Genomic DNA, 22,521 nt, shown 5'->3' with positions numbered 1-22,521 from the left:
CCAGGCTGGTCTTGAATCTCTGGCCTCAAAGGATCCTCCTGCCTTGGCCTCCCAAAATGTTGGGAGGGCTAAAGCCACCACACCTGGCTCCAGTGTGGTAATTCCTTAATGTTTAATATTATAAAGAGAGAATAAAGGAATAGAGAAAAGCTTTTGGCTGTCCATCTGTTAGTGTTCTGGAATTTTGATTTCTTTGCTTAGTTTCTTTTTTTTTAATTTTATGAAAACTTTTTTTTTTTTTTTTTTTTTTGAGACAGTGTCTCGCTCTGTCCCCCAGACTGGAGTGCAGAGGCGTGATCTTCTGGGCTCACTGCAACCTCTGCCTCCCAGTTTCAAGCAATTCTCCTGTCTCAGCCTCCCAAGTAGCTGTGATTATAGGCATGCGCCACCACACCCAACTAATTTTTGTATTTTTAGTAGAGACACAGTTTCACTATGTTGGCCAGGCTGGTCTCGAACTCCTGGCGTCAAGTGATCCGCCCGCCTCGGCCTTCCAAAGTGCTGGGATTACAGGCATGAGCCACTGTGCCCAGCCTGCCTTCATGTTTTACAAGCCCAAGAATAATCAATATTCTGACTTCTAACAGCAAAAGTTAGTTTTGTCTGTGTTTCTGCTTAATATAAAAGGAATTATACAGGCTCCTATTCTGCTTGTAAGATTTATTCATATTATTGCATCTAGTTGTTGTACATAGTTTTTGACCTAGCCATTGCACTTCTAGAAATTTATTCTACAGATACAATGTAGCAGTGATATTTGAACCTATTCATTAGCAGTTATGCAATAGCAAGAGAACAGAAACAAATGTTCAGCAAGAAAGTTCTACTTAAATAAAATACGGTGTGTCCACAAAGTGGACTATGATGTTGCTGAACAAAGGGAGGAAGTTCTTTATGTACTCACAGGGAAAGATCACTAAGACCTAGATAAAGAAGCACAGTACAGAACAGAGTGTACAGTATGCTACATTTGTGTAAACAGGGTGGAAATGAATACCCATGCAAACACATGCTCACACTTACTTGTATAGTATAAATCAGAGGTTAGAAAACTAGCCAGGTGTGGTGGTTCATGTCTGTAATCCCAGCACTTCGGAAGGCCGAGGTGGGCAGATCATCTGCGCTCAGGAGTTGGAGACTAGCTTGGCCTATATGGTGAAACCCCGTCTCTACTAAAAATACGAAGAAAAAAAAAGCCAGGCTTGATGGTGCTTGCCTGTAATCCCAGCTACTCGGGAGGCTGAGGCAGAAGAATCACTTGAGCCTGGGAAGCAAAGGTTGCAGTGAGCTGAGGTCGCACCATTGCACTCCAGCCTGGGCAACAAGAGCAAAACTGCGTCTCAAAAAAAAAAAAAAAAAAAAAAAACAAAGAAAGAAAGAAAAAGAAAACTATGACCTCCTTGGGGCAAATACAGCCTGAGACCTGTTTTTGTAAATAAAGTGTTATTGAAACACAATCATGCCCATTTGTGTCTATATTGTATGTGGCCACTTTTTCACTACTATGGGATTGAGTAATTGCTACAAATATCATACCATCCGCAAAACCTAGAATATTTACTCTCTGGCCATTTACAGAAAAAGTTTGCCAGCCCCTAAGGTAGTGGGTTAAATAGTGGCTCCAAAAAGATATATTCAAGTCCTAACCCCCCTCTTATCTGTGAATGTGATCTGATTTGGAAACAGGGTCTTTGCAGATATAACTAAGATCTCAAAATGAGATCATCCTGGATTTAGGGTGTGCTCTAAATAGTTCAATGACTGATGTCCTTATAAGAGAAAGGGGGGTGCTGGGCGCGGTTGCTCACGCCTGTAATCCCAGCACTTTGGGAGGCCGAGGTGGGTGGATCATGAGGTCAGGAGTTCAAGACCAGCCTGGCCAAAAATACAAAAATTAGCCAGGCGTGGTGGCGGGCGCCTGTAATCCCAGCTACTCTGGAGGCTGAGGCAGGAGAATCACTTGAACCCAGGAGGCAGAGGTTGCAGTGAGCCGAGATGGCGCCACTGCACTCCAGCCTGGGCGACAGAGTGAGACTTCATCTCAAAAAAAAAAAAAAAAAAAGAGAAAGTGGGGAGAGATTTGAGTACAAGCACAAAAAGACAGGAAAGAAGGACATATGATGGTGAAAGCAGAGTGTGGACTTACACTCCTACAAGCCAAGAAACTCCAAAGGTTGTCAGCAGACACCAGCAGCTGGGAGACAGGCATGGAATAGATTCTCACTCAGAGCCCCCAGAAGGAAGCAACATGGCCAACACCTTGATTTTGGATTTCTTGCCTCGTGAACCATCAGAGAATAAATTTCTGTTGTTTTAAGCCACCAAGTTTTTGACAAGTTGTTGCAGCAGCCTCAGGAAATGAACATACCTGGTATAGATGATCTCTGGAAGGATACCCAAGAAATGAATAACTTTGGTTGCTGATGGGAAGGGTGACAAGATGGCTAGCAAACGGGCGTGTGAAGGAGACTTTTAATCCATATGCTCCTTTGTAACTTAAAATTTAACCATACGAATATACTACATCTTGAAAAATAAATACAATATAAGTAGAAAAGTTAATAACTCCTAATTGGTCTAGCCCAGGGAAGAGAGTTACCTCTGATTGTAGCAGGTGTCTAAAATAATCACTGTAAAGCATGTTGCCTTTTTAGTCTGCTCAGCTCTGACCAGCTAAAATAGCCTCCCCTCCTGCTGGTGTGGCTTCCTGTGGATGGCCTCACAAGGTCACTTTATGTCAACAGCACACCTAGACAAAGTCCTTCTGCTGAAGGCAGACAGGATCTTCTGTAGGCTGTGATCTGAAATAGATCCCCCATCTGTGTCCATTTCGCTTCTGCTCACTGCTACTAGTCCAGGCCACCATCTTCTCTCACTAGGACAGTGCAGTAACCTCCTAGTTTTTCATTCTACATCTGTTCTTGCTACTTCCAATCATTCTCACCAAAGAGCCAATCATGTGACTTCTTTCCTTTGCTGTCCTTTCACAGCTGCTCTTTGCAAATGGATCAAAACCAAACTCCCATCCTGGCATGGTGGCGCATGCCTGTAGTCCCAGCTACTCAGGAGGCTGAGGTGGGAGAATCGGTTGAATCCAGGAGTTCGAGGTTGTAGCAAGCTGTGATTGCGCCTGTGAATAGCCACTGCACTGCAACCTGGGCAACATAGGGAGACCTTGTCTCTAAAATAAATCAATAAACGTTAAAAAAAAAAAAAAAAAAAAACCCTCCTGGCTGGGCGCAGTGGCTCACGCCTGTAATCCCACCACTTTGGGAGGCCTAAGTGGGCAGATCACCTGAGCTCAGGAGTTCGAGACCAGCCTGGGCAACATGGCAAAACCCCATCTCCATGAAAAATACAAAAAATTAGCTGGGAGCAGAGGTGTACCCCTGTAGTCCCAGCTACTCCCAGCTACTTGGAGGCCGAGGTGGGAGAATCTCTTGAGCCTGGGAGGTGGAGGTTGCAGTGAGCCAAAATCCCACCACTGCACTCCAGCCTGGGTGACAGAGCAAGACCCTTTCTCAAAACAGCAACAACAACAACAAAATCCCCCTCTATTGTGCTCTTGAAGTGTGCTATCTGGCCCATGCATACCCTTCTATTCTCAATAGCTACTTCTCTAGCAATCAACTCTTTCCTCACCACATTCCAGAACAGTGCAACACAAATCACTGTGTGGATAAGAATCACCAGGAGACTTCCTGAAAGAAATCCAAGTTTCCAGGCCTTATCTCAGACCCATGAAATCAGGCTCTTTAGAGGAGGCACCTGAAGTTGTGTGTAGTGTGTTGATTATTATTATTATTATTATTATTTTTGGCGTTGAGACCTGCTTGATTTATTCTGATTATTTAATACACAGTGATGCAACTATGATCCCAAAGTGTGCAAAGTTAAAGCCTTCAACTGCAGCTGAGGAGAAGGCAGGAATGGTACAACTGGGGAAGGTGGTGAGTCAGGAATGAGGGGCAGGCAGCCATGACCAGGGCAGCCTTCTCCCCAGGGCCAGGGACAGGGGAGTGGCCTGAGGAGCAGGACCCAAGGGTAGCCCAGGGCTGGGGAAGGGGGCAGAGACCTCCCCTTGGCCTAGGTCAGGAGCTCAGAAGTGCCACATGGCTGAGGGGGCAGCGGGCCAGAGGCAGGGCCAGGAGAGCATCATTTCCTGGGGGGCTGGGGGCAGGGAAGTGCCCTACAGGAGAAGCCAGGAGGGGCTGCCTGCCCCTGGGGTGGGGGCCAGGCTGGAGCAGGCTGCAGCAAGACCTGAAGCAGGCATAGGGCCTGAGAGCCCGGCTGGCTGGGCTCTGGGGGGGCTCCCGGGGCAGCCTGGCCCAGGGAGCAGTCCTGACTCTGCAGGGGATGCCCAGCAAGGGGCCGCAGACCCCTCAGAACTTCCCCTCCTCTCTCCCTGGAAAGGAGCTGGGGAACCCGTAGTGCAAATCTGGGGACCATTTAGTGATGGAGGGAGGGTATGCTCGAAGGTGGACACTGGGGGGTGCCCCCTCCACTACCTCGGCCTCCACTGCTGTCCTCAGTACAGCCGCTTCTAAGAGTGCAGGCCATGGACGCCACCCTCGATCTGGGCCGACGTGGTCCGCTTCTCACACTTGAGCTCTCCTGAGTACATCATGGACCAAAGGATAGACAGGCTGTGGGCCCTGATATCCTAGCAGCAGCCATGCTGGATACCCGCTATGAGGTAGGGCACGAACTTCTGAATGGACCCTTTGTCCTGGATGGAGCCCGAGACACCCTGTGTGATATTCACCTTATCCCCCTCGCTGAAGTATCGTTTCTGGCTGCTGCTGCTCTTCTTCGTGGCATCCAGCGAACCTGCGCCCCGGTATTTCTTGAGCTGCAACGTGTCTGAGAAGTACTCACTGGGGGCCTCTGAGGTGGCAGCCAGCAGGGCGTCCATCATCCCTGTGGAGGCACTAAGGGCCAGCGCCTTGATGTGTTGTTTATCTGAACTTCACATTTTAACTGGGAGTCCTGCTATTTTTTTGAGACAGGTTCTTTTTTTTTTTTTTTTTTTTTTTTTTTTTTTTTTTTTTTTTATGATCTTGGCTCACTGCAACCTGTGCCTCCCAGCTTCAAGCGATTCTCCTGCCTCCGTCTGTGAGAAAATACAACCCGGGGAGGTGAATAATTTGTTCGAGATCTTCTCCGTGGGATGATCAATGGCAAAGATGGGTACAGAACCCGCGTCCTTAACTAAACGATGGCACTCTGCTGGCTCGCTTTCAGCTCCTTGTGTTTTCTTTCTTTTTGGTGGTTAACTTGTTTTCGTCAAGCCGTCAATTAGAAAAAAAAGTTCTTAAGGCTCAAAGTCAAAACCTGTCAAAGGCCAAGTGCTTTATTTCCCTCCAGTCAAGGACTGGGCATTTTGCATTTGAATCCCGGATGGCGGGAAGCAGCAAGCAGGTGTCACCAAGGGTGGGGAGGAGACGCCGGATCCCGCCAGCCAATCAGAGCGCGCGGAGGCCTCCCTTCCCCCGCCGCCGTCCCCGCGCCAAAATTCCAAACGGGCTGCGCACCGCTCCCACCGTCTTCTTCCGCCGAGCTCAGCGAGCCGGAACTATGTGAAGAAAAAGAAGTCAGCGTTTTCCCCTCGACTCTGCTCAGGTCCTCTATACTGTCGGCCTGTGTTCCTCTCCACGTTGGCCCGGCCTCCTTCGCTCTACGAATGGGAGGAGAGTTCGAGCCTGCTGTTCTATGGTGGTGGCGTGGGCGGGACAGACGGCGGAGGGATTCTGGGCGCGCGCGCTGCGGCCGCTGGCGCGGAGCTTGTGGCGCCAGAATTCGGAGCGCGGAAGAGCCCGAGCTGCAGGCGCCTGGCGCTGGAGCCCTGTCCAGTCGCGCACGCCGAGGCCATTAGGGAGAGAAGATGGTGGTTCTCCGCAGCAGCTTGGAGCTGCACAACCACTCCGCCGCCTCGGCCACGGACTCCTTGGACCTGTCCAGTGACTTCCTCAGTCTGGAGCAGATCGGCCGGAGGCGGCTCCGCTCGGCCGGCGCGGCGCAGAAGAAACCCGCGGCGACCACAGCCAAAGCGGGCGTGAGTACCGGCCTGAGGCGGGCTGCCTGGGCGGTTCCCGTGGGAACTGCCGGCAGCCAGGCGCTCGGAGGGGCCTGGGGGTGGGCGGCGCCGGTCGGGGTGACAGTTGTCGGGGGAGAAGTGTGGTCGATGACGAGTAAAATGGAAGCTCTCGGGATCGGAGGTGCGGGTCGGGTCGCTGAGCTGAGGCTGGCCGGGAGAGGACTAAGCATTTGGTCACCACCTACTTTTACGCAAGAGGAAATCGAAGCCCGCCACAGCGGAGTGCGGTCTGGGGCCAAGCCGCGGCTGTTCGGCCGCCCGCACGACCCTCCCTTCCCTGGCCGATCGATCGCCCAGGCTCCTGCCCTAGGTTCGCATCAACCTGGAGGCAACACGCATCCCCTGACTGCTTTCTGTCTGCGCCATAAACGTTGGGGGGGAGGGGGCACAGGGACAGACAGGTTGTAATTCAGGTTCTCTGACCTCCATTAACGATCCAGAGGGGTTCCGTAATAACAGCGCAGTGAATAATACCAGGTTGCATAATGTGGAGGGATGGACCAACATTTCCTGTACCCCCCCCTTCCAAGCCTCATCATAACCCTTTGAGAATGCATAGTTGTGATATCTCTTTGACAGATGAAGAAACGGACTCAAAAAGGTAAACAGTAAGGGGTAGATCTAAAATTGGAACTCAGATTGCCTGCCTCCCAAATCGTTCCCTTTCTATTCATCATGCTGCAGTTACAAGCAGTGTCTATAGGGGAAGTTTGGAAGGGAGGAGGGTCCTCTTGAAAGAAGTGCTGCTTCTAGGTCTGAAGTACAGTGACCGTTTTTGCAGGGCAGAGTTAAAGCTGAGCAGAGTTACTCCCGTCCCATCTACCTCCCCACCCCAGCTGCTGAAAGAGGCCTAGGTGGAGGGGTTTCAGCATTCACCGAAGGTTGAAGAAGTCGAGGAAGCTCGCTAGTAAATTTAGTTAAGGCAGCAAGTAATATATAGTTGGACTGAAGGTGTTGGAGTGAGTGAGGGTAGGCATGGAGTAGGAAAAATAGGACCTGAGAGAAGGTTGGGAACTTGGGAGTGAGAATGAGAGGCTCAGGGGAGGCATGTGGTGGAAGTGACAATGTAATCCTCTTCAGTTCAGCAGACGATTTCAGGGTCTTGTATTAAGTCTTCTATTAAAATCTTGTATTTAGATAACTATATAAAATCAGTTGCCAGTATCTTTTGTGGGCATCCCATTCTGGTTGCTACTCTGCTGAGGGGAATGGGTTAAAAACTGTAGTCCCTTGAATCTCTGAAATTGTGATTCTGAATTGAAAAGACAAGTAATTTCCTGACTCTCAGGATTTGTTTCTCAGTCATCTGCCAGGAATTGGCAGAGACCTGGAGAGGCCAAACACTTCTGCACTGAAATTGGTTACTTAACCTGTGTTCAGAAAAGCTGTTTCAATGCTGATTGATTATTTATGTCCAGGGTAACACTAGATCCTATGAACATAATGATACATACTGCTGTATTGAATACTGGTTAAATACATAGGCTCTTTTTTTTTCTTCGAGACAGAGTCTCACTCTCATCCAGGCTGGAGTGCACTGGTGCGATCTCAGCTCACCGCAACCTCCACCTCCCGGGTTCAAGCAGTTCTCCTGCCTCAGCCTCCCAAGTAGCTGGGATTACAGACATATATCACCACGCTGGGCTAATTTTTGTATTTTTAGGAGAGACAGGGTTTCTGTTTGTTGGCCAGGCTGGTCTCGAACTCCGACCTTAGGTGATCCACTCGCCTCAGCCTCCCAAAATGCTGGGATTACAGATGTGAGCCACCCTGCCTGGCCAAATATATAGACTTAAGAAAACTGTTAATTATGAATTTCAGTTTCAGCTTCTCAGGTTTACCAATAATCAGCAGGTTTCTACACTTGTTAAATGGGGTGATACCCACCACATTGGTAGTGAGGATTAAATGTGATCATGTATGTAAGGAGATTAATTGAACAGTTAGCATATAGTTAGGACTCAGTCATTGTCAGCTATTAAGACCATCATCAGTTTTAGTTAATGGCCATTCTGTTTTTTTTTTTTTTTTTTTCAGTTCCTCAGGAGAAAAACCTTAGGTCATTGTTGACTCCTCACATCCGGTGCATCAGCAAATTCTGTTGGCTCTACTTTCAAAATACATTCCAAGTCTGACCACTTTATATGTCCTCCAGTGTTGCCATGCTGGTTCAAGCCATAATCTCTTTCCTGGATTATTTATTTATTTATTTATTTACTTACTTACTATTTTGAGACAGAATCTTGCTCTGTCACCCAGGCTAGAGTGCAGTGATGTGATCTCGGCTTGCTGCAGTTTCCGCCTCCCGGATTCAAGTGACTCTCCTGCCTCAGCCTCCCAAGTAGCTGGGATTACAGGCATGCACCACCACGCCTAGCTAATTTTTGTGTTTTTGGTAGAGACGGTGTTTCACCGTTTGGGCCAGTCTGGTCTCAAACTCCCGGTCTCAGGCGATCGGCCTACCTCAGCCTCCCGAAGTGCTGGGATTACAGGCATGAGCCACGGCGCCTGACCATCTTTCCTGGATTATTATAATAGATTCTTGATTGGCCTCCTTCCTGTTTTCCACTGTTTGATATATATATATTATGCCCCACCTTCCCTCAACAGTCAGTTCTCTTTATGTATTTATTTATTTTTGAGACAGTCTTGCTCTGTCACCCAGGTTAGAGTGCAGTGGCACCAACACGGCTCACTGCAGCCTCAACTTCCCAGAATCAAGTGATCCTCCCACCTCAGCCTCCTAAGTAGCTGGGACTACAGGGGCACGCCACCAGACCCAGCTCATTTTTAAGTCTTTTTTGTAGAAATGGAGTCTCACTATGTTGCTCAGGCTGGTCTCAAACTCCTGGACTCAAGCAATCCTTCAGTTTCAGCTTCCCAAATTGCTGGGATTAAAGGTGTGAACCACCACGCCCCACCAATAGTCAGTTCTTAATGCAGTGAATCTTTTTTTTTTTTTTTTTTTTTTTTTTGAGACGGAATCTCACTCTGTCACCCAGGCTGGAGTGCAGTGGCACAATCTCGGCTCACTGCAAGCTCTACCTCCCGGGTTCACGACATTCTCCTGCCTCAGCCTCCCGGAGTAGCTGGGACTACAGGCGCCCGCCAACATGCCTGGCTAATTTTTTGTATTTTCAGTAGAGACGGAGTTTCACCGTGTTGGCCAGGGTGGTCTCGATCTCCTGACTTCATGATCCGCCCTCCTTGGCCTCCCAAAGTGCTGGGATTAGAGGCGTGAGCCACCGTGCCCAGCAAATGCAGTGAATCTTTTAAAAAGTCAAAACAGTTGATCACTTAAAACCCTCTTGAGACTCCCTATCTAAGTAAAAGTCTATAAGTTTGGAAGCAACCCTAAGCATCCTTGCATCCTTTATAATGACATCTTTTTTTGTTGTTGTTGTTTTGTTTTGTTTTCTCTGTCGCCCAGGCTGGAGTGCAGTGGCGCGATCTCGGCTCACTGCAAGCTCCGCCTCCCGGGTTCACGCCATTCTCCTGCCTCAGCCTCTCCGAGTAGCTGGGACTACAGGCGCCTGCCACCACGCCCGGCTAATTTTTTGTATTTTTAGTAGAGACGGGGTTTCACCGTGGTCTCGATCTCCTGACCTCGTGATCCGCCCGCCTCGGCCTCCCAAAGTGCTGGGATTACAAGCGTGAGCCACCGCGCCCGGCCATGACATCTTTTTTTTACCCCTTTACAAAACCCACTCTATTCCAGCCACACTGGCATAGCTACTTCTTTAATACCAGGGCCTTTCCATTTGGTATACCTCTGCTGGAAATACTCTTCCCCTTGATATCTGCATGACCCATTCTTTTAACTTTTTTTTTTTTTTACGTTATTTTAAACTAAAAAACAAAACCTCAGGAGTTATAGTACTTTAGTGTGGTCCAGAAAGTGTACAAATAAATAACTCAGTCCTTATAACCTTATGTGGTAGGTAAGATTATTTTTTTTATATGAGAAAACTGATGCACAGAGACTTAAATAAATTCCCCAAATTCACCTTATAGTAAGCTGTGTGACTATGATTCAAATTTAGGAGTCTGTCTACTTCAAGTCTTTGCTAAAATTTCACCTTTGCAATGATGCTTACCATAGCACCACATTTAAAATTGCAAACCACTCACCTGACATGCCTCTCCTAGCACTTACCACCTTCCAACATTTTCTATACTTTTCTATTTTTAAGTATTTTTCTCTCTTCCCGAATCAGAATGTAACTGCACGGGGACTTGGATTTTGACTTTTTGTTTGGCAATGTTATCCCAGCACTTAGAACAGAACCTAGCAGGAAGTAAGTGTATATTAAATATTTGTTGTTGATTGTTCTATACTCTAAAGAGATAGAAGTCTAGCAGAGGAGACCTAACAGCAATATATAGAGACTATTTGCCATAAATCCCATATTTGCGGTATATGGTGGTTGAGCAATTAGAATGCACTCTGCTGGATGTTGTAGAGTAGAAAGGATTCCCCCCCCAACCCCCACCACAGTTCCCAGCAGGCATTATACCTTTTTGAGACAAAGTTCTCCTCCCTTTTATACATCAAGGTGTCTGTGTAGACCAAATTATAATCACAGTGTTACTTAATGAGCATGGGATTGGATTAAAATTAATCGGTGGTCTTTAGGGGTAATATATTCATACTGACAAGCCCATCAGTACCAAAAATGAAACGTCTTTGTAATTGGAATATTTTCTGATTTGGGGGCTTTACATTCAAAACATTTGGCTGGATTACACCTTGCTGTTTTACATCAATCATGCATTTCAGAGACTTCACTCCCTGATCACCCTGATTATATTTGGATATTTCTTAGTTTCCTCAGCCACATATTTATTGACAGAGCATTTCTTAGGCTAGGCTACTTTTATGGGTGGTTACATTTATTCATATTAATTTATTAACTTGAATTTTTCCTAGTCTAATCTCAGGCTGACCTTTTTTTTTCAAAACTTCTCATTACCTCTGATCAGGCTGATCTTATCTTCAAGTTCTGAAGTTACCTATAGTCACCTATTTATTAACTACATTCTATTTTTACATTTTGAATATGATCTCATTCAGCTGGGCTTATAGATTTGTGTTTTTGTTTTTTCCTGACTTGTACAGGTTCCCTGAATATTGTGGTGGTGGTGGTCTGTTTGTTTTTTGTTGTTTTTTTAAAACTTTTATTTTCATCCTACCAACTTTATGACTTTGGATATCTTTTCTGTAGTTTCTTTTTCTTCCAGAATCAGAGTAGCCATTGTCTATTTCTGTACTTTCTTTGTTTTCTAAAGTCTAAGATTCTTTGGTTTCTGTAAAGTTAGGGTTGTTTCTTATGTTGAAGAGTCACTTAAGGATGGATAGTAGGGTGTTTTTTTTTTTTTTTTAATTGATGATGATCGTACATTACTTTTGGGTTTTTTTTTTTTTTCTTTTGAGACAGTGTTTTGCTTTTGTCGCCCAGGCTGGAATGCAATGGCGCAATCTCGGCTCACTGCAACCTCTGCCTCGTGGATTCAAGCAATTCTCCTGCCTCAGCCTCCAGAGTAGCTGTAAGCGCCTCCCAATTACAGGTGCCTGCCACCACGCCCAGCTAATTTTTGTATTTTTAGTAGAGACGAGGTATCAAACTCCTGACCTCAGGTGATCCACCTGCCTCAGCCTCCCAAAGTGCTGGGATTACAGGCGTGAGCCACTGCGCCCGGCCTACTTTTGGGTTGTTTACCTACATTTTTATTCTTCTATGTGTTAGGTAAAATAGAACATTCTGCAGTATGTAGAAGGTACTATTTTAAAAATTGTATGTTTATTTGAAAGTCTGGAAAGATACTCAAAACTCAACACCAATACGTGTAGCATACAGGAGATTTTAAAAACTTAAAGCATAACACAGTACAGAAACATGAAAAGTATACAGCTTAATGAAGTATCACAAAGCATAGGTAGGGAGCTTTTGGGTGTGGCAGTGAATGGTGTTCGCTAGAGTTGGGTGACATGGCAGTTCTGTATTCAGTTATAAGCAAGAAAGGGCCCTTGATTTTAGGTTTAGAAGTTAGAGCTTTATTTGGGAGACAGTGAAGAGCTAGAACAGGGATCTGATGACACAGTGTTTAGGATGGATTATAGTTAACAAATCTAGAGCTAAGAAGACCAGTTAAAAGATTATAATGGTAGGCTGGGTGCAGTGGCTCATGCCTGTAATCCTAGCACTTTGTTTGGGAGGCTGAGGCGGGCATATCACCTGAGATCAGGAGTTCAAGACCAGCCTAGCCAACATGGTGAAATCCCGTCTCTACTAAAAATACAAAAATTAGCTGGATGTGGCCGTGTGCACCTGTAATCCAAGCTGCCTGGGAGGCTGAGGCAGGAGAATTGCTTGAACCCTGGAGGCGAAGGTTGCAGTGAGCCGAGGTTGTGCCATTGCACTCTAGCCTGGGCAAGAGAGCGAGACTCTGTCTAAAAAAAAAAAAAATATATATATATATATATATATAAAATAGTAATAGCTACCACTTACATAGCAGTTGCTATGTACCAGGCATAGTACTTGATAAGACACATATGTTTCTGCTGTTTATAAACTATCATTTTCCTCATTACTAGATTCTTAGTATCTAGTATCCATATACTAAGTATTCTAGATTACTAGATCCTTAGAGTTTAAATTAAGGTGGTATTAGCAGGAATGGAGAAAAATGTCAAATAATACAGCACAGGATCTGAGAGTTGTTTGAACACAGGGAGGGAAGGCAGTGTTGTTTCCAGCTGAAGAAGTGAGCAGTAGACCATTGGGAGTTTTGTTTTGTTTTGTTTTGTTTTGTTTTGTTTTGTTTTGTTTTTGAGACGGAGTCTTGCTCTATAGCCCAGGCTGAAGTGCAATGGCACGATCTGGGCTCACTGCAAGCTCTTCCTCCTGGGTTCACGCCATTCTCCTGCCTCAGCCTCCTGAGTAGCTGAGACTACAGGCGTCCACCACCACGCCTGGCTAAGTTTTTGTATTTTTAGTAGAGACTGGGTTTTCACTGTGATAGCCAGGATGGTCTCAATCTCCCGACTTGGTGATCTGCCCGCCTTGGCCTCCCAAAGTGCTGGGATTACAGATGTGAGCCACTGCGCCCGGCCGACCGTTGGGAGTTTTATGCCAGAATTGCTAAGAGGTTGGGACTGCTTATCCTTGGGGATGAATAGAAAACAGCAAAGCACAGGCCGGGCGTGGTGGCTCACGACTGTAATCCTAGCACTTTGGGAGGCCAAGGCGGGCGGATCAGGAGGTCAGGAGATCGAGACCATCCTGGCTAACACGGTGAAATTCCATCTCTAGTAAAAATACAAAAAAAAAAAATTAACCGGGTGTGGTGGCGGGCTCCTGTAATCTCAGCTACTTGGGAGGCCGTGGCAGAATGGCGTGAACCCGGGAGGCGGAGCTTGCAGTGAGCCAAGATCGCACCACTGCACTTCAGTCTGGGCGACAGGGTGAGACTCCGTCTCAAAAAAAAAAAAAAAGAAAAGAAAACAGCAAAGCACAAAAAGAATTAAGGAGGTCTGAAGCAATGCCTGTATTTTAAAGGTGAGAAGTTGAATCATGGAACCAAGAATATTAAGTAAACCAAGGGATCGAAGCATTTTAAGAAAGTAGTGGCCAGGCACAGTGGCTCACACTTCTAATCCCAGCACTTTGGGAGGCCAAGGTGGGAGGACCACCTGAAGCCAGAAGTTCGAGACCAGCCTGAGCAACACAGTGAGACCCCCACCTCTTTATTTTAGAGATGATGATCTCTAAAATAAAAAATAAAAATTGGCTGGGTATGGTGGCTCACACCTGTAATCCCAGCACTTTAGGAGGCCAAGGCAGGTGGATAACTTGAGCCCAGGAGTTCAAGACCAGCCTGGGCAATGTGGTAAAACCCTGTCTCTACAAAAACCAGCTGAGTGTGGTGGCGCCTGCCTGTAGTCCCAGCTCCTCAGGAGGCTGAGAGAGAGAATCGCTTGAACCCAGGAGGCAGAGGTTGCAGTGAGCTGAGATTGTGCTGCTGCACTCACTGCACCCCAGCCCAGGCAACAGAGCAAGACTCCGTCTCAAAATAGTAAAATAAAATAAGATAAAATACATAATCAGTAGCCAGGCATAGTGGCACATGCCTGTAGCCCCAGCTACTACTGGGGAGGCTGAGGCAGGAGGATCTCTTGAGCTCAGGAAGTTGAGGCTGCAGTGAGCCATGATTGTGCCACTGTGCTCCAGCCTGGGTGACGGAGCAAGACCCTATCTCTGAAAATAAATAAAGAAGGTAGTGATAGTTCTGTAGAAGTCAGTGAGGTAGAGAAAAGGCTATTGGATTTAGCTATTGGGAGACAGTTGTGAATGTACTGAAAGAGCTGTAGAGGTAGAAACTAAATTGGATTACCGAGTAGATGGTGAGGTGATTTAAACTCATGTTTAAAGACAAAGCTAAGGAAGGATATCACAACTATAGTGATATAACATGTATATCGTGTATTAGAATATACTGCTGTTTAAGTTTTCAAAGAGCCCTAAATTTGTGTTGAGTACGTCCTATTTCAACCTCATTTGTTGATATTTGAATTGACTCAAACAACTGACCTCCCCACCAAACATGCTTTTTAAAAAATGAATTTAAAGCTTGAATAAGCTTGGTCTTCTGTGAAAAATAACGTAGAATATTTTTCTTATGCAACTGTGTCTACTTTAGGAAAACTTTTTTGTTATTGCTGCTTTTTCTCTGTGCTAACTTACTGATTCTGCAAGGTTGTGAGAGACTTAAAATTTAACAAAATACTGACATTTCCTCTCTTAAAACTTCACTTTTAAAGAACTATAAGTGCTCTCAATATTTAAGTAGATTTTAGCCAAAGAATAAATGAGAATATTACATCTCTAGGTTAAAATTTCAGATTAAGTTTGTTTTCTCTTTGTTTTTTACTTTTTAGGAATTTTTTTCTGGTAATACATGTGAAAATGTGAAAAATAGAAAGTGAAAGTCCCCATCTCTGTCATCCAGTGTTAATTACTGTTAACGTGTTGAACTTACCTCTTGGGAATTAGATGACTTCGATTTAATACTTATGCTAGTCTTCCTTAGGAAATAAGATATACACAAGATAATTCATCTAGAGATACTTATAACATCAGAAAAAATTGCAGGCAACCTAAATATAATACATTCAGCAATTTGTTAAATAGATTCGTATAATGGCTGAAATACTATTCATTCATTAAATTTTTAGAGTAATATTTAATGACATGAAAAATGTTGGTATTACTAGAAAAAACTACAAAACATATATAGTATTATCTCAGTTTTAAAATCATGTAAATATGTTTGCACAGGAAAAAAAATGGTTTTTGCACCAAGAGATTAAAAGAGGTTGTCTGTGGGTGGCTGAAATTAAGGGTGGCATTTTCATTTTTCCAGTTATAATGGGCATGTATTGCTTTTATTTTTATATTGCTTTTGTTAGAACTGTTTTTGAAAGATGCATTTAAAAATTTTTTAGTGTATACTCTATATAGAGGACTCCCAAATAATTTTTTTTTTTTTTTTTTTTTTTGCCCACATTGTTGAGTCTTTCTTGCTGCCTAGTGCTTATTTGGAGAGAATGACAAGCCATTCACTATGCAAATCAAAGATTCTCTTATACCACTTATAAGATTGTCTTCCAAGTTTCTTAGGAAATGTTTTTTCCTAGTATTGTCCCCACCCACCCCTTTTCTTGTTTTGTAAGGAAATAAAATCTTTTTATCCTCAGGAATATGGTAGTATTTATTTTCTTTTTTAATGTGCCAAAATATACATAACATAAAATTGACCATTTTAACCATTTTTAAGCTTATAGTTCGTTAAGTACATTCACGTTGTTCTGTAACCATCATCACCATTCATCTCCAGAACTTTTTCATCTTCCAGAATTGAAACTCCATACCCATTAAACACTTAGTCCCAGTTCCTCTCTCCTCCTAGTCCCTGGCAACCACTATTCTACTTTCTGTCTCTGAATGGGACTGTTCTCTGAATCTCATATTCCTAGACTAATCGTATTTGTCTTTTATGATTTGCTTATTTCACTTAGCATATCTTCAGAGTTCATCCATATTGTAGCATGTGTTAAAATTCCCTTTTTTAAACAAAAAGGAATAATACCCCATTCTGTGTAGCATGTTCTGTTTGTCCATTCGTCTGTCAGTGGACACTTGGGTTGCTTCCCCTTTTGGGAATTGAATAATGCTGCTATGAACATGAGTGTACAAATATTTGTGCAAATCCCTGCATTTGCTTCTTTGGGTATATACCCAAAAGTGGAATTGCTGGATCATACAGAAATTTCGTGTTTAACTTTCTGAGGAATTGCCTTACTATTTTATGTTACCACCAGCAACACACAAGGATTCCAGTTTCTCTACATCCTCACCAGCAATTGCTATTTTCTCCTTTTTTGTGTGTGAATAGCCATCCTAATGTGTGTGAAGTGTTAACTCTGTGGTTTTGATTTGCATTTCTCTAATGACTAGTGATGTTGAGCATCTTTTCATGTGTTTATTGGCTATTTGTCTATCTTTGGAGAAATCTCTATTCACATCTTTTGCTTATTTTTTAATTGGTTTGCTTGTTTTGCAAAGGAGTTCTTTAAATATTCTGGAGATATATATATATGTATGTATGTGTGTATATACGTGTGTGTGTGTGTATATATACATATAAAACCTTATATACCTTATCAGTATATGATTTGCAGATTTTTTTCCTTTTCTGTAGGTTGCCTTTTCACTCCATTGATAGTGTTCTTTGTGCGTAAAAGGTACTCATTTTGATGAGGTCTAACTTACATAGTTTTATTTAGTTGTCTGTGCTTTTAGTGTCATCCACGAAATCATTGCCAAATCCAATGCTGTTTTCTCCTAAGAGTTCCTAAATTGTTTTTTAGTTCTTTATTCTCTCATACAGTTTTAAGTTATCATCTCAACTTCCCCCTCATTTCTTTCTTTCAAAGGATGTAATTTCTGTCATCTTTTGATGTTGACATTAAAAAGAATAAAACTATTATGTCAGACTTTACGTGTACCCACTGCAGTCTAAAAACCAGTTGATATGTTGTGAAACATTTAAAAATAATAACATGAGCAAACTCTTAGCAAACAAAGTTTACCTTGATTCTTTTTTTTCTCTCTTTTAATTTGCGTTTTCAGTCGACTTAACCCACTGTATTTTATGTTGATGTGAAATTTTTTTCTATACAAGCCGTTTATTTGAAATGTCTACTATATGTAAGACATTCAGTGTTAGCATGCTCATCAATAACAGTAGAAAAGTAGAACCAGTGGAAACCTCTGTATAGCTGTAGTGGTACTCAAAAGAGAATTGTATCATTTTAAAATGTTTTACACAGGTGAATTCAAGTTTGGAGGTACCTAAATAAAAATACTACGTATTTCTTTAAAAACTTTTATATACAATTAAAGTATAAACAAGTTGTACAAAGTACTGGTTATGCAGGTTGTAGACAACACTTGAATAGGACATGAAATCAGTTTAAGAAAAATTTCTGAGCCTTAGAGGGCTTCTGAGTGCCAAGAAATAAAATGTTTGTGGGTAGAGTTGTTAGAATTAATGCTCTGTCATTCAGAACAAGAACATATTATCTACTTGGATTTGAAATGATAAAACATAGTAAGATTTTAAAAAATTGTTTTCGCTAATCTTTGTATCATTCCAATTTTGTGAGCAAGAAAAGTAAGATTTTATGAGATCTCACATGGTTGAAGTTTCCTTACCCATCCAATTAGTTCATGTGTCTGTGGATGTATTGTAGTTATTGCTAAAGACAGTGTTCTCTTGAAAATGCCTTGCATGGGCCTGGCACATGGGTGCTTATTACATACTCTTGCTTTCTTGCCTCTGGGTTGGGGAGGCACTGCACTGCAAAGGGAGCCCCTCCATTCTGCATTCTGAAGACATTGCTAGGGGAGAGTCTGGACTTCTACCTGTGACCAGAGTGAAGGGAAAATTCTTGCCTTCTCAGAGATGGATCAATGACTATGAAAAACCTACCCTGTGATCTTTTCCAGTCTAAGCGTTAAAAGCTCCTAAAGCAAAACAAACAAACAAAAAATCAAGACTGTGTTTTTGTGTATCAGTTCCATTGTTTTTATAAATGTAAGTATTGTTCATATAAATAAGTAGACAGTAATAAAAGGAGTTATGCTTAGCAGTGCCACTCAGTTTTTTTTGTTATACATCAAAAATCACTTGCCAAAAATGATTTTTAATGTTCTTTTAGCTTTATTAGGTCTCCTTTCAATTTTATTGAAAGCAGAGAATTGAAAACCACCTAATAAGGGAAAGTATTTGTTGCCTTTCTTTAGTCATTCAATTTCTTTTTTTCTTTTTTTTTTTTTTTTTTTGAGACGGAGCCTCGCTCTGTCACCAGGCCGCAGTGCAGTGGTGTGATCTCAGCTCACTGCAACCTCTGCCTCCCGGGTTCGAGCAATTCTCCTGCCTCAGCCTCCCAAGTAGCTGGGATTACAGGTGCGCACTGCCACACCCAGCTAATTTTTGTATTTTTAGTAAAGACGTGATTTCACCATGTTAGCCACAATGGTCTCTATCTCTTGACCTCATGATCCCCCCGCCTCAGCCTCCCAAAGTGCTGGGATTACAGGCGTGAGCCACCGTGCCTGGCCTAGTCATTCAATTTCTTTCTTTTTTTTTTTTTTTTTCTTTTTTTCTTTTTTGAGACTGAGTTTCGCTCTTAATTGCCCGGGCTGGAGTGCAATGGCGTGATCCTGGCTCACCGCAACCTCCGCCTCCTGGGTTCTAGTGATTCTCCTGCCTCAGCCTCCCTGATTACAGGCATGCGCCACCTCGCCCGGCTGATTTTTTGTATTTTTAGTAGAGACAGGGTTTCTCCATGTTGGTCAGGCTGGTCTCGAACTCCCAACCTCAGGTGATCCACCAGCCTCGGCCTCCCAAAGTGCTGCGATTATAGGCATGAACCACCATGCCCGGCTGTCATTCAATTTCTTAACACCTACACCAGTGTTTTTCTTTGGCTTTATGAAAGTTTTTAATACCTTGAAGTGTCTGCAATAGTGAAATTCAGAATGGGTGAGAGAGAGAATTTTTTTTTTAGATTTAATTTTATTTATTTTTAAAATTATATTTTAAGTTCTGGGATACATGTGCAGAATGTGCAGGTTTGTTACATAGGTATATATGTGCCATGGTGGTTTGCTGCACCCATCAACCCGTCATCTACATTAGGTATTTCTCCTAATGCTATCCCTCCTCATGTCCCCCACTCCCCGAAAGGCCCCAGTGTGTGGTGTTCCCCTCCCTGTGTCCATGTGTTCTCATTGTTCAACTCCCACTTATGAGTGAGAACATGCAGTGTTTGGTTTTCTGTTCCTGTGTTAGTTTGCTGAGAATGATGGCTTCCAGCTTCATCCATGTCCATGCAAAGGACATGAACTCATCCTTTTTATGGCTGCATAGTATTTCCATGGTATGTATGTGCCACATTTTCTTTATCCAATCTATCATTGATGAGCATTTGGGTTGGTTCCAAGTCTTTGTTATTGTGAATAGTGCTGCAGTGAACATGTGTGTGCATGTGTTTTTATAGTAGAATGATTTATAATCCCTTGGGTATATACCCAATAATGGGATTGCTGGGTCAAATGGTATTTCTGGTTCTAGATCCTTGAGGAATCGCCACACTGTCTTCCACAATGGTTGAACTAATTTACACTCCTACCAACTGTGTAAAAGTGTTCCTATTTCTCCACATGCTCTCCAGCATCTGTTGTTTCTTGACTTTTTAATGATCACCATTCTAACTGGTATGAGCTGGTATCTCATTGTGGTTTTAGAACTTTCTTTTTTAAAATGGAGAAAGGCAAATGAATGGGATGCCTTGTGCCTTTTTAGGCTGATCAGTTTTAAGAAAAAGTACATGTGAAAGTTGATAATTTGGAAATAGATTCCTTTTAAATATTCCTTGGAAAATGAAAGTCTTATACACTACACTGATCTAAGATGTAAATATTTGTCTTAAAAATAATACACCACCCAAGGTGTAAGCTTTTTTCAAACATCCTCAAATATAGGTACATTGATAAAGATGGTGACAAATCGTACACATCATTTAATATTTTTGAAATACCTGTCTAATTTTTACACAAATTATTGTGGTATAAATATCCTTTTTATTGTGAACCAACCAAATATTTTGCTCAAATCAAAAATAAATGCCCTGATAAAACAACATTCGACAATAGAGTAAAGCCAGCCTGGGATGTGATCCAAAGACTCAAATGTTTGGTGGTGTTTTCCTAAAGCACTGCCTGTTTTTCTAAACTGATCAGTTTTCAGAGTAGTAGGGCATAGAATTATAGAGTTGTTAGGAACCTTTGACTTTGATTTCTATCTTTGGTTTGTTTGTTTGTGACTGAGTCTTGCTCTGTCGCCCAGGCTGGAATGCAGTGGCACGATCTCTGCTCAATGCAACCTCCGCCTCCTGGGTTCAAGCGATTCTCCTGCCTCAGCCTCCCAAGTAGCTGGGATTACATGCACGTGCCACCACGCCCAGCTCATTTTTGTATTTTAGTAGAGACGGGGTTTCACATTGTTGGCCATGGCCAGGCTGGTCTCAAACTCCTGACCTCAAGTGATCCGCCCACCTCGACCTCCCAAAGTGCTGGGATTACAGGCATGAGCAACCACGCCTGGCCCTGTCTATTTTTGTTTGTTTTGTTTTGTTTGTATTTTAAATACCTTTGACTTCTAATGTGAAAATACTCTATATGATCTCAGAGCGGTGTATGAACTTTGGAATACTTTATGATAGAACCTCTAGCTCATAAAGCAGCCCATTAACTTAGCCTGTAGTCTATTTATTGTACTAAAATGAAGTTACATAAAGCTGTATGGTTTTTACAACAGATTAACATACTTAAACAGTTTTGTTTTGTTTTGTGGCAGGGTCTCACTCTGTTGCCCAGGCTGGAGTGCAGTGGCGCAATCACGGGTCACTGCAACCTCCACCTCCCAGACTCAAATCATCCTCCCACTTCAGCCTACCAAGTAACTGGGACCACAGGTGTGCTCCATCATGCCTGGCTAGTTTTTTTGCAATTTTAGTAGAGATGGAGTTTTGCCACATTACCCATGTTGTTCTGGAACTTGTGAGCTCAAAGCAATCCACCTGCCTAGGTCTCCCAGAATGCTAGGATTACAGGCATGAGCCACCATGCCTGGCCCCTAAACAGTTTTTTAATTCAGCTGTTGCATTATCTGCATTAAACTGGGCAAAATATACAGTAATAACTCTTTTTCATTGTTGAGGCCAAAATTATAATTCTGATGGACCAGTTATTTTGAGGTTGCTGCTGGTGGTTAGGTGGCAATATTTTGGTGAGTCTGTATCTTTCTTAGGTCTTTCTAATTTCTATAGCCTTAAAATAAACGAGTACCTACTGTAATAAACTATTACAACTTTTTGTCAGTGGTGGAAAACTTCACTGTCTAGACTACTTTTTCTAAAGTGGTTATGAACTACTTGTTATGAACCATAAACCAGTAAATCTTATATTAGCTGCTTCATAGACATTGCTGATATTTGTTTATCATGAAATGGTTATTCTAGATACTAACTTGTAGTTTCCTGGGGAGCTGCAAAATGATTCTGCACAAAAAGCAGTTTTTACTAACTTGTAATCAGAGAATACTCTTTGGAGGAATTTAAATTGGGAGTTTTGTAAAGAAAAACTTAGATGGCTTTCTTAATTTTTCTTAAAGGATGGGTCATCAGTTAAGGAAGTTGAAACCTACCACCGGACACGTGCTTTAAGATCTTTGAGAAAAGATGCACAGAATTCTTCAGATTCTAGTTTTGAGAAGAATGTGGAAATAACGGAGCAACTTGCTAATGGCAGGCATTTTACAAGGTAATACAAGATGGTTGAACACTAATTCAAAATAGTTTTAAAGCAGTAATTTAGGATTTGCTTTAATTTTTGAAGTGTATTTTTGACTGGTCATCAAGGTTCCAGGGCTATAAAATGTAGTTTATTTGAAAATAAATGATCACAAGTGAGTATTACTAAATTAAAAATTAATATGTGGCTGGGCACGGTGGCTCACATCTGTAATCCCAGCATTTTGGGAGGCCGAGGCGGGCAGATCACCTGAGGTCAGGAGTTCGAGACCAGCCTGACCAACATGGAGAAACCCCGTCTCTACTAAAAATACAAAAAATTAGCCGGGCGTAGTGGCGGGCGCCTGTAGTCCCAGCTACTCGGGAGGCTGAGGTAGGAGAATGGTGTGAACCCAGGAGGCGGAGCTTGCAGTGAGCTGAGATCATGCCACTGCACTTCAGCCTGGGCGACAGAGCGAGACTCTGTCTCAAAAAAAAAAAA

The 22,521-nt window shown here is 43.1% G+C and overlaps 1 protein-coding gene across 1 annotated transcript in view; it reads left to right on the top strand.

Annotated features, from left to right (window-relative positions):
* Nucleotides 1-5,764: 5,764 nt before the first annotated feature.
* Nucleotides 5,765-22,521, top strand: part of ATAD2 (ATPase family AAA domain containing 2) — a 78,275-nt gene continuing 61,518 nt past the window's right edge. The window contains exons 1-2 of the mRNA XM_032760367.2: nucleotides 5,765-6,055; nucleotides 21,902-22,050. Of these exons, the coding sequence (XP_032616258.1) occupies nucleotides 5,885-6,055; nucleotides 21,902-22,050 (320 nt within the window). The 5' untranslated portion in view covers nucleotides 5,765-5,884. The remainder of the gene's footprint in view (nucleotides 6,056-21,901; nucleotides 22,051-22,521) is intronic.

The sequence above is a fragment of the Hylobates moloch genome, unplaced genomic scaffold, assembly GCF_009828535.3.
Source record: "Hylobates moloch isolate HMO894 unplaced genomic scaffold, HMol_V3 SCAFFOLD_9, whole genome shotgun sequence".
Classification (NCBI taxonomy): domain Eukaryota; kingdom Metazoa; phylum Chordata; class Mammalia; order Primates; family Hylobatidae; genus Hylobates; species Hylobates moloch.
This window is presented reverse-complemented; position numbering and strand designations above follow the sequence as displayed.